Source organism: Babesia bigemina (genome assembly GCF_000981445.1).
Source record: "Babesia bigemina genome assembly Bbig001, chromosome : I".
NCBI classification, from domain to species: Eukaryota; Apicomplexa; class Aconoidasida; order Piroplasmida; family Babesiidae; genus Babesia; species Babesia bigemina.
Window position 1 is genome coordinate 1,883,904 of NC_027216.1, and position 12,264 is coordinate 1,896,167.

Below are 12,264 nucleotides of genomic sequence, written 5' to 3' on the forward strand. Positions count from 1 at the left end.
AAAACAGCTATCTTCAAAATTGTCTCACCAAACCACATGGGTCCATAAAATTAGACATAAAATAAGGATAAACAATAGATTCTGATGTAGGTTAAACGGAGAGCGTTCATGTTTGACAGGAAGTTCCCTATAATGACGTAGGCCAGTGGAGAAATAAAACACAGAGACCATTATGACTTTGTGAATGACCCAAGTGACTAGACAGCATGTATGACACAAAAGACGCTCGGCAATAGAAGAGCTTGCGACTCGCAGCCAAGATCACCATAGTAAGGAATCATCCGCTTAAATGTGAAAATTGATTCAAATTAGATGTATCATTGTAGCAAACAATCGTAGTTGAAACGCAGCATTGAACTACGTTGCGAAGGCTGTCGAAGGCAGTTACATAGTGTCAAATATAGCGGCTTTTAGACAGAATTCCACATATATTTTATACAAATATAGTTGTACTCATTTAACATATTCCATATGGAAGAATTGTTTTTTTACAGTTTCGTCACCTTTCGTCTAATGACAACATGTATGACTCTGGGGTACAGTGTAATGTGTATAAAACTGTATAGTCGTTCGGAACGAGTGTATAATAGCGCAAATGTGATGCGGTATTCATTTCCGTATGCAATTCTAGATTATTTTTAGAAAATCATGATATGTCGTACCATTCACGGCACCGATACTTGATGTTTTTTTGTGTTGCATATAATATACGTTATTGATAACATTTTATTATAAAATCGTTTAGAAGTACCCTAGACTATATTTTGATAACAAAAAATGGCGGAAGGGTCGTCAGGAAGTGATAATACTTCTGCACAATTGGATAGAAAACTTGAGTATGGACCGTTAGCAAAAGCACTCTACATATTGGTGTCTTTTTTTGAAGGCTACGACCAACAAGTGTTGTCCATGTGTATGAGAACCTTTGAGTTGACATTGGGATTCTCACAGTCTCAGTTGTCTACGTTGGCAACGGTATCAACTATGTCCCGTATGGGTTGCTGCTTACTTTGGGGTTTACTGGCAGACCAGCATGATTCAAACCTTATACTTGGTGCTGGTCTTTTAGTGATGGGTATGGCTTCGATTTTCTTAAGTTCAGCGTCGCATTACAAAGTGGTAAGTTGCAATTGTTGCGGAATAGATACACTTGCAGATTGTGTTTTTGCGTTTCTTACACGGTTTTGGATTTGCCTGCGTTTACCCTGTACAACAAAAAATTGTTTCCGATTCGACAGAGTCGAAGGAAGCAGAAGATAAAAGGAAATCGGTAACAGAAAAAGGCACAAAGGGGGGGGCAGGATCACCGGGGACATCAGTAACACCTACATCTCCGGAAGCAGATACTGCAAAAACATCAAAGAAAAAGGAATCAAAGGAAGCTAGTACCATGTTCACGGCTCTACAGGCTCTAAATTGCATTGGTCGTCTTTTATGCGCTGTGATAACTACGATAATCGCACGCAAAGTATTATTGGGTTATTATGGCTGGCGCACTTCCTATGTAGTTTTAGGTTATGTATGGATATTGTTTGGTATAGGGATTCTATTTGGCTTGACACCTCTATGTCGAAACGAGGCTTATAAGTCCGACGAAAATTTTAAGGAGCTTTTAGAGGATGCGTTTTCAAACGCTTTTAGGAGGGCAACTACGTGGATATTGATATTGACGATATTCATCGCAGAAGCTCCAATGTCCGCGTTTAATTATATGACGATATACCTTCAATATTTAGGAGTATCTGACACAATGGCAGGCGTTGCAATTGCAGTTACATTGATTGGTGGCGCAGCGGGAAGTGGAGCTGGGGGGAAAATCATAGAGAAAATTGCGGATCTCGAAGACGGATTTGGTGAACTCGGTTGTGGAATCGCAGTGATGGTTGTCCGATTAGTGGTCTGTCTGTTGTTCTTCTTAGGGAAGCCACCGTGTGGAAAGTTGCTATGGTATCATTATGTAGAGTTGGCAACCCTTGGTGGAACATTAGTTACTGTTGGCGGAGTAGATAGGGCGCTTTTGAAGAGTTCGGTCGAAAATAAATCGCAGGCAACAGCGTCCGCGACAGTTAGAACCATATCTGGCATATCAAGTAGTATAATTCTTTTCCAGGTTTGCGCATATTTGACCGAGAAGGTGTTCGGCTACGTACCATCTAGGGAGTCCTTTGAAACGATGGCAACAGATATTAAAGAGAGAAATGCTGAGGCTCTGAGGAAATCAATGATGTATATCATTTTGGCCGGCACATTGCTAAACGTTGTGTGCTATGTTGTGTTGTTTTTTACGTATAAAATGGATAAGAAAAAAGTTGATGAGAACAATGCCAATCACAAAAAGAAAGTAGAAGAAAAACCAAAGCAGCTACAAGAAGGGTCGCAAAAATGTATGAAGAATTAAGGAAATTATCGAATGAACGAGAACTTCGGCTTAGTAAACATGTGTGGTGTTCTGTTGAGATAATGAAGCATTTTGCGTATTAACTTATATATGCGACTTGTATGATACACGTATCAAGAGAACCGAATACTTAAATATCGGGCGATGCAATTGATGTTTAAAGTGTTGGCAGAAAATCTCTTTGTATGGTTTCAAAAGCAATGTTAATTCACTCGTAAGACATGTATTTCTAGTTTATTGAATGAAAAAATATGATTCCAGTACCACCACAAACATACGTTGCGTACCAATAGAAACATTGAGATACAGATCCTAACAGAACTCCAATATGGGCAATTCCCATTAATGCGAATATTAGCGCAGAGAGGATTCTGTTTAAGAATGTCTCCACAAACGCCAATGTGCGCGCAGATGCCCTCATCATGCAAGGTGCTACAGATCATCCATAACTAATGCTCAACACGAATAGGTGACAGCAATTGCTGAGTGCGATGCTGACTAATCACAAGTATGTCGCGTTAACGAAATACGCTCTGGATGGCGCTGAGAAAGATCATATCGAGGCACTGATGAAGGACTTCCGCTTGCGCTTAATGTTTTATATACGTGGCGAGTTTAATGCTAAGATTTTATGGGTAGGAACAATTACCGGGTAAAACGCCTTTACAGCGGCTTGGAAGTTGACAGCGTTTCGTCACCTAAGCAACCACCAGATCCACATTTATACATGGCAGTGGCTAGTTAAAAAATTAAATCTGGCTATCCGAACCTGACGTAATTATTCTGGCATATAGTTTTCTGAATAACTTTTTAATTTACTTGTTGCCGTTCTGTTATATAACAGTATGATTACATCAGCGCTCCAGTTCTTTGCTACATAAACAAACAGGTTTTTCGCACGCTAAGTCCCGAACAGCGTTAATATTACGCAGATATATGGAATAAACATGTACTGTGTGCGATCACGAGATATTATTGGAGTTTAGGCTTGGAGTCACGGAATCCATCACGTATCTGGCTGAATATCTCGCCAAGACTTACGTTGTACTGTCTACCCATGATGTAGAGGACCAAGACAAGGAGGGCGGGAAATGCGATAAAGCCGCCAATAGCGGCGCCTGCGTAGCCTGCTTCTTCACCAGCCATCTTCCCTTAACTTGTTTGCAACCAATCCTGCACAGCAACGAACTACGTACCTCCAACCTCGAACACCGTCGTCTAACTTACAAGATGTAGTACTTATATCAGCACACCTAGCATCCCAACTATCTTGTGCTGGGGTTAGGGTTATTCCCGATCTTGCAACCTTGGCATAGTGTGAACCCACGCATCTTACAAGTGCATATGTGAGGCATATTGACGTCATAATTAAGATAACACGGCATGAATATGTGCAATATTCAAGAGTGTCCTTTCAATATGACTGGCCAGTGCTTGCGTGCCACGATCTGACTGCTCCACCGCATGCCTTGGCGAGCTGCCATTCACTATTACGATGTTAGTTGTCACATGTAATGGTATCCTTAAATGGCGTCTCTTTGTGGCTTACCCCAGCAATAAAGGCGGAGATGACTAGAATAATTCGTTACCCTACCGTCCACCTAAAAAGTAACATGTCATCCAGTCAGATGATCCACAGGTCACTACATCACTTAAAATTACACTCATCACCTTCAGCATGATGAGTCATAAGCACGGGTCATAAAACAACTAACTCTTATAATTGTAAGAAAGATGTGAACTAGATTGCAGTTGCGATCATTAATCTCTGTCCGGTGTCTATCACAAACCGCTGCTACTACACCGTGAATGTGAACTAAGCGCATCATTAAACGTGTGTGATGATACAAGTAGATTACGATATAACATGAACGCCTGGACACCGACCGGCATGTGTAAGTTACTGGAGATTCTTGCTTCCAAGTCCGGAGTACGTGGAAGTGTACCCGGTCCACTCGTATACCACTTTGGGTATCATGTAAGCCTTCGACTTTGTCTTGTAGATGATATAAGCGAAGGCGAGGAATATCGCAAAGATTAGAGCTCCGATGATGCACCAGAATACATTTGCAGATGCTGATTCACGTTTACTTATACAGCACCGGCACCCACATAGAGGTTCAGTGCATGGCTTATGCTTTGGTTCTAGACCACATTTGTGAGTTTTCGTGTCACATTTTTTCTTGCTCTTACACTGACTCCCCTTACAAGAGTCACAACACCAGGGACAACAATTACACTGTTCATCAGTACACTGATTCCCTACGCAATTACACTTTTGCTCTGCTGCTGCTGCCATCTTTCCCTCTTTTGACAATTAACCCAGAACAGCAACGAGAAACCTACTCAACGTTGCAGCAGTCGGGGTATGAACTGTTCACCCCTTCTATAAACTGTGGTTGTAATCGGTTATCGCATACATTAGAAATGCTATACGTTGCGACGCGTATTGGTAATTTGAATATCAACCCCTTGAATCAGCTATGCCAGGATACCACGCAGCTGCATGTGATGACGGGCATAAGAGGAACTAAGTCACATGCGTATCATATGTTCGAAGCATATATCCCACAGTCATATATTTGCTGTTTCATCCACTTGTAGCCGGCACTCAAAAATTCGGGTTGTCTACAACTCACATAAAACTGCGAATGCTGTTACGACTTGCCAATGCAGCATCCGAGGCTGACTCATAATATTATGAAATTGTTCCACTTGAAACATCACTGATGCACAACACACTGGTCTGCGGTATAGCGTGTATCAATGGTCCCGTTGCGTGTATTACGAATCTGCCAAAACGACCTACTCCCCACCACCAAAACATTCACTATCCACGCTCACAATACTCTCTGAGTCCGATATGCCAGCCTGAATGTAATACTACTTTTGGGGTTTTATGCAGTTCCAGTTGATCTGACAAGATTGTTATTACATGGTCTGAATGCCCAACCTGGTATGTACCAGGGGGCAACGCAGCTCCAATTACACCTTATACGGAGAGTTGCTCGTAAAATGCAATCTAATCACATTGGCACTCAGTATATCTTTTCATAACATGGGTTCTCGCGTATTACCTAATGCAGGCGTTTCTCTACACCACGTGACTCGTTTTATACCTGCCATTCAAGCTGATAGCTGATCGAAGTGTCTCAATAAAATAATTATGAAGTTCCTTTTTTCGCTCTGTGAAAACGTTCCACAACTTAATGGCAACCCGTGATGCTATAAACATCATAAATGTTACTATTGTAACTACGATGGCCGTTGCTGGGGCTCTGCTGTATCATCTTAATATGGGCTAACCATCAGGCATTTGATGGCAACGTTGTTAGCAGCAGTAACGTAAATGCTATATGTGACAAGCATTTCGCATAAGTCTCTCATTAACATTAAATGCCCCAATCAGCCGGACTGAAAAGACACCTTAGAGGTGTGACCTCACCAGTGGAACATTCCATAATATGAGGCACGTTATCGTAGCTGTTAAGATATTATACAGCTGTGCTATAGTCTGAACTGAGAAATCGCATTAGTTCTTTCCATCCGATCCGTTTCACTGAACCCTGCTTCAAGCACTGCTGCCGCTCTTGTGGTTGGGAAATGTTAAAAATAATAATCAACGTTGAAAGCAACGGATGTTATCACATTATGAATGTATCATAATGCAAAATAGTGAAGTTTCTGATAAGGCGTGGTAAACATCCACTTACGAGAATCGCACCCCGATTTGGAGAATCTACCTCAGAAGTTTGAATTCAAACACTTGGAGCATTTCCTGAGACAAAGGTATGCGTGCTTGGTCGATGATTATTTATCACTTTATAATGCTTTTCCCCACGCCATATGTGGTGATAGCAAGGCATAAAATAAGTTGAAGCGAGGCGGATTGATTTTTTTGTATAAGTGAAAGATTGGACCCCAACTCTTCGAATGAAAATAGCATTCATATAGCACTGTTCAGTATGACACTACACTGATGACATTGATGGCGAAAGAACGCAACCTCCGCTTTCCGTAACTGTTGACGTCAAGGTGATGTTATACATTGTATCTTCGAGGAGAGGTTTGGGATCTCTCGGCTGAATGACAGCAGGTATATATGATTATCGCTGGAATTCACATGATCATAACAGATGTAGCTAAGACAGTGAGTAGACAGTTCACCATAATTACTCATCACATCATGTTGCCCCGCGCCACTTACTGGAGTTGGCGAGGTACACCAGCATACGTTTCACATTTCAGTTCTAATACGAATTATAGCGTAAGTAAATATTATGTGAAATGGGTAACATTTTGCTTATTTGCTGTAACGGATATTTCATTGGTCCCTTCTTAACCGTTGCGCTCTGCATGTTGAACACCGCTTGCTTTAAACACTGTATATTCTACACAATTTTACACATTGTGCAACAAGACAAACATATCGCCATGAATTGCTGATGCGGTGACTGAGGAATTGCACAGCCAACTGTTACCGCCTTCCGAGTACGTTGTTGAGCTCTTTACAGAAATGGCTGTAATGACGGCGGAGTTAGCGGATGTGAAAACGGCGAATAAAACATGTTGTGGATGTAACAAACGATGGAGTGTAAGCGCTGAACACTTCTGCTGTATACCCGGTTGTCCGGGGTGTAAAATAATGTGCTCCACAAAAGGTAGATGTCATTGTAACGTTTGCGACTGCGGGTGCCAGAAAGATAATGATGTCAGAGAAGGCAAAACGCGTTGTTACCAGAGCACATCTAACGTTTGCCCCAAATGCAAGACGAAATGCAAAGATGTTCAAAATGGTGAAAGATGTATATGCTTCCTGTGCAACTGTGGATGCAATGGCGTGAATTGTGGCTGCTGTACTTGGTGTGCTTTTAACAACTGTACTGGAGTATGCGACCGAGAAGACAAACACAGCGAAAAATGTAAAGAAAACAAAGATAGCAAAAGCAAGGAGTATGAATCGGGCAAGTATTACTGTGACAAGCACTTAGATGGCAAATGTATCGGCGGAATTTGCGACACAATCTACTACACCACCGGCACCTGCCGTGCGAAGTGCCAATACTGCGGTACATTATGCGGCCAACACGTGTTTTTCCTACAGTGCACCATAGGAGGCCCCATCATTGGAATCATACTAGTCAACATCGTAGTATGGTTGATGTGGCGTGACAAGGCGCTGAAGGCGGTAGATAAGATGCGCCGCTCATTCGCCAATCGCCCCGGACTATTCAAAACACGCTGGATGGTACGGGGTTCCTTGAAAAATTGAAACGTGGACAAACGCTACTCCGATTCACGTACAAGGATAATGTAGCTTCACGTACAACACGTATTCAATGCAGCAGAAACTGCCGTATTAATGTAGTACATTTCATATGCTCATATTGATGTCCATCAAACATTGCTTGTCAGACATTTGAAAACCACAGTGCATATCGATATGGCATCACAACCACTCAAAAAATTAAAGTGCACCAACTACTATCAATAATCATCTACATTAAGCCAATAATCACGTCAATAACGATCAAGAATACAGACGCATCAAAATACGACCACATCAACTACGACAAAGGATGCACCACACTCAAGCCAATACTCACATCACCGCCCACACCCATCACTCCAGACCAACCAAACAAGACAAACACCATGCACATCACCACCTACAACCGACCCAGCACAGGAAACACAAAGAACTCAAAATTAGGCGGACGCCAAGTCGCCGTGTCCGACCTAACGCTGCGCGTAGTCACGCAGCATCAGACTCTTGCCGAGCAAGTGAACTGCTCGCACCGACATCATCTCGCTCCACGAGAACATGTAGCGGCGTCTCAGAGCCAGCAGCTGCGCCAGCACGAAACCGTGTGCGCCGAATAGCTCCTTCTCACGTGATTCCAGAACTATCGTTTCACGCTGGCAGATCTGGGCCATCGCCACTCACTACTCCTGCATTTTGAGGCGTGAAATTATCATGTACTGCGTCAAAATCACATCTGAACAAGTTTAACACGTAAGAATAACCATCACAATAAATCTGTGGTAACCGATAAGAGTTTGTATCTTTTCGACATTATTGCTTGTGTTTCACACTTTTGACCATTGTGAGTTGCTATTTGTTTGATGAAGTCTATTACGAAACTAATCCGCATCTTTATGAGAACCAGCCTTTTTAAGGCGCTTGCGCAATTTTTTATTCTCCTTTCGCATTTCCTCTAACTCATTTTTATAGTTCTGCAGCATCATGATGTCTACTTTACCTTCAACTTACCGTGACCATATCCTCTGCCTTGTAAAATGACATCGCCATTATATCTACCTGCTTGTTAAGTTTCGATATACGTTCTTGCGCAAATGCGATTTCCTCCGCGTGGAGATGGCTCATGCGTTGCACTTCTTCGGCGGTTTTGGAGCTGATTCGTTTGGCGTCGTCTACGTGGATGAGGGCGTAGTCCCTTAGGCTGTCCACCATTCTTCCGATGACATGCATCTGCAAAGTCCACCTGAATCTTTCCATGACGTAATGCACTCTGGGAGACAGCTCGAATTCGCACAGGTTTGTACGATGCCAAACTACTACACCTAGTGCATCGCTTTCTGCGACACTGTCCACCTCTGCCAGAAACACCTCCAACGTATCCTCGTATGATCGTAAAATACCGTCAACACGGCGGCAAGGTTGCAGATCTGTCATTAGTCTGAGAGCTCGAACATGTCGTTCGTTGCGATGAAGTTGTATTAGACTTTCAGACACGGTGACGATCGTCTGAAGCGCAGCCTTATCATGTAGCGGTACGCCTCTGGCCTCCAAAAGGGCGAGTACCAATGCAGCTAGCTGTGTCACAGTTGCGCATTGGGCATCCTTATATGCCGTCATACATTCTGCATACAAATTGCGGTTGTGATAAATAAAGCCTACCTGTTATTGGGGAGCTGTCGACATCCCCAAGCTCAGTGCAAAGGTGACGCTTAGAGAGGTACAACGCAAGTTGTGACAGCGCTTTAACCGTCAATGCGATATAATCGTCTGATGATTGTTGCTGAATGAATATGCTCATGCATGAAACAAATTTTACCTTTAGCAGCTTGACGGAGGCGGCCAAAACGGTTGTTCCGATGGTCCATGGATCGTCGTTTATTAACTTGTCCTGCACAGGTATACAAAACGACTACTAGCAGCAACGCACCCTTGATGCCTCCTCAAGTCCGCTGTCGAACAAAATGATCGACATATCCAGCATACTGCTTAAATGGCGCAGCTCTGGCCGTTTTTCCGTCGTTTCCGCAGACTCATCCAAGGTGGTCAAGCTGTCTCCATAAACGTCCCTGACGTACTCGAATATATCCGCAGCCACTTCGTTCCTTTCAAATATCGCGGAGGCGACCACCAATCTCAGTGAGCACCCCCACAGTGGCGCCTTGAAAGGTACTACAACGTCGCTGTCGAATAGACACAACAGCAAAAGCACCAGGACAGGCGTTTCAGCAATCTCGCCGAATATCTCCATGCGGAACCTGCTCAACCGTGCCTGCATTGGTGAGACTATCGGATTGAGTTTGAGGTTTTCGACATCGCGTGTTTGTATGTCGTGCATGACATGGGCGTACACGGCCGGCATCCGATCACCAATTGGCATATGTATCTTGTTCATCAGTAGATCTGCAACTTCTACGTTGCTCCTGGATGCGATTTCCACAGTAGCTATGAATCTCATCAGCTCGTCCACGACGTGTTCCGGGGCTTCATAGCCAAATCGGGTGCGATTGCACAACACGTACAACGCGTACATCACCTCCTCAGCTATACCAGTTTCGATGAGCTCGGAGAAATGCTGGGCATGCGTTGATTTTGCACAGTTCCTCAAATGCTTTACAGCTGACAATGCGTGGTTGGGGTTGCCTGCACTCTGCCCCGTTTGCGATGACGTTGCACCAATATCTACGATACGCGGCCTTACTAATGCGCAACACATGTCGAGAACAATGCACAAGATTTGCCTTAATATGCTGCTTTCCCCATCACGAGCGGAGCCGCGCTTCGTGCAGTAGTAGAAAATCCAGATCTTCAGAACGGTCGATGCCAGTTGCGTCACAAATTTAATCACAGGACGTATATCCGTATCCGAAATACGTCCGAACCTTAGGCAATGGCGTAGCATGAGGATGCATTCAATGCTGCAGGGCACGAACGACATCCCGATGGCTAGTTCACTCTCCAATGCCGCCGCTTGTTTCTTTGACAGTTCTGCGGGTATTTCGGCCAGTGAATCGTTAAGAAGTCCGAATTGATCCACGTAACACCCATTCAGTACATCCAGCAGCAAACCAATGCATCCCTCGGATACGAAGTGTTCCTGAAATGAGGCGGAGTTCAACATCCACTGCAGCAAAATACCCGTGACTCTTGCGCGTAACGTCATGTCCCCGGATTCCTTGGCTAACCGCATGAGTCGACGGGGATTGACCTCAGAATCCACGAGCTCCTTTTCAATAAGGTGCCTGTTGGGTGCCGCATGGTCCCCTCGGGATATTACGCAGTTGCAAATGGTCCCGTGGGTGGAGCTAGGAATCGATTCTGGGATATCTGCTATTCCGAGTGGGTGGTCACAGGAGAAACAAACGCCCTTGTACGCCAGCTGCCAATTTACGTAGCATGCATCGAGTATATCGAGGGTGTACAGGTACTTGTCATCTGCCTGATGGAGATGCCATGAGAAATCGTTGTGGGTATACAGCTTTTCCACTATACCCAGCGAATAGGTCACAACATCCCGTTCCAACATCTCATGCCCATCAATGCACATTTCTGCTGCCGTAAGGATGTTCCTCGCGAACTGTGTTGCGATAGTCACTGTGTTTAACATCCCCAGGAGGTGCTTCAGAGAGTCCCGTTCGGCCTCCGTCATAGACACGATTGCTACCTTTCCAAAATATTCGTATCCACTGGGGCAGTCATAATGGTCGAAGCTCTTGGACCCTCCATCGGCAGGCCCCACGTCCCCGGCAAGTTTTGCGACCACTCGTGCAGATACATCCGCCGCATTGCACTGCAAACGTGGTGAAATATCGGCCTCAAACACTTTTCGGCCCTTCAACTTTGTGATGCTCTCCGGGTATACCAGGATCTGGTCCATCAACCTGAGCACTATGGAGACAATTCCAAGAAGATCCGCATGCACGGTTTGCGTATTGTTGAACTTCTGAGAAAGCGCGGGTTGCGGACGGTGGAACAGCCTCGCAATTTCTGACACCTCCAGCAGGCTGCATAGTGCCGGAATCACCTGGTTCTCCAAGAGGCGCCTAGTGGCGACGGATGTGCTAGAAAGGACGTTTTCGACACTCTTAAGGATATCTATAACAGAAGTAATGGCACTCTGGAATCTTGAAGCGTCGATTCGTTTCAATATGCATCCGTCGCCGAGGGGACATCGTGACGGCTCCACCTCGACCTGAGGTGAAGATGCTTCAGCAGTCCCATCGTCGCCAGCACTCTCCGCTGCCTCTGTGGTGGATGCACTAGGCGCATCCATCACATCTGACGCTGCGGCAGTCGCCGATGTGCTCTCGGTGACCCGTGCTACCGATGACGCTTCCGACGCATGGTGGTCACCGGTCGCTCGTTTATATCCTCCTGGCCCGAAAATACAGCAGAGTGGGATATCATCCGGACCTTCGGGCCGCTTTAGCAGGTTAATGTACGGCAGGTGTACATTGTTGAGTTCCGTGACGCCGTTGGTGATCTCGAATCCCTCGTTCAGGATGGAGAGTGATTCCTTCACGTTCTTGTTGAACTCGCGCAAGAATTGCAGTGACATCTCCGCAAAACCGAGCCCGAACCCGAGCCGGAGGCTCTGAGTTCAGTG

At 44.7% G+C, this 12,264-nt stretch overlaps 5 protein-coding genes across 5 annotated transcripts; 3 read left to right on the forward strand and 2 right to left on the reverse strand.

Moving 5' to 3' along the window:
• Positions 1 to 777: 777 nt before the first annotated feature.
• On the forward strand, positions 778 to 2,398 carry BBBOND_0108460 (MAJOR FACILITATOR SUPERFAMILY MEMBER protein, putative; the record flags this gene model as incomplete). The annotated part of the gene is made up of 2 exons (XM_012911280.1): positions 778 to 1,119; positions 1,157 to 2,398. 2 exons carry the CDS (start codon positions 778 to 780, stop codon positions 2,396 to 2,398), a joined length of 1,584 nt encoding a protein of 527 aa, XP_012766734.1.
• Positions 2,399 to 2,542: 144 nt separating this feature from the next.
• Positions 2,543 to 2,847, forward strand: BBBOND_0108470 (hypothetical protein; the record flags this gene model as incomplete). Its single annotated transcript, XM_012911281.1, has 2 exons — positions 2,543 to 2,600; positions 2,708 to 2,847. 2 exons carry the CDS (start codon positions 2,543 to 2,545, stop codon positions 2,845 to 2,847), a joined length of 198 nt encoding a protein of 65 aa, XP_012766735.1.
• A 1,451-nt stretch (positions 2,848 to 4,298) lies between these two features.
• Positions 4,299 to 4,697, reverse strand: BBBOND_0108480 (hypothetical protein; the record flags this gene model as incomplete). Its single annotated transcript, XM_012911282.1, has 1 exon — positions 4,299 to 4,697. The coding sequence occupies one exon, from the start codon at positions 4,695 to 4,697 to the stop codon at positions 4,299 to 4,301; it is 399 nt and encodes a 132-aa protein (XP_012766736.1).
• Positions 4,698 to 6,914: 2,217 nt separating this feature from the next.
• Positions 6,915 to 8,281, forward strand: BBBOND_0108490 (hypothetical protein; the record flags this gene model as incomplete). Its single annotated transcript, XM_012911283.1, has 2 exons — positions 6,915 to 7,646; positions 7,814 to 8,281. 2 exons carry the CDS (start codon positions 6,915 to 6,917, stop codon positions 8,279 to 8,281), a joined length of 1,200 nt encoding a protein of 399 aa, XP_012766737.1.
• A 261-nt stretch (positions 8,282 to 8,542) lies between these two features.
• On the reverse strand, positions 8,543 to 12,216 carry BBBOND_0108500 (hypothetical protein, conserved; the record flags this gene model as incomplete). The annotated part of the gene is made up of 4 exons (XM_012911284.1): positions 8,543 to 8,635; positions 8,673 to 9,283; positions 9,321 to 9,549; positions 9,589 to 12,216. 4 exons carry the CDS (start codon positions 12,214 to 12,216, stop codon positions 8,543 to 8,545), a joined length of 3,561 nt encoding a protein of 1,186 aa, XP_012766738.1.
• Positions 12,217 to 12,264: the final 48 nt, after the last annotated feature.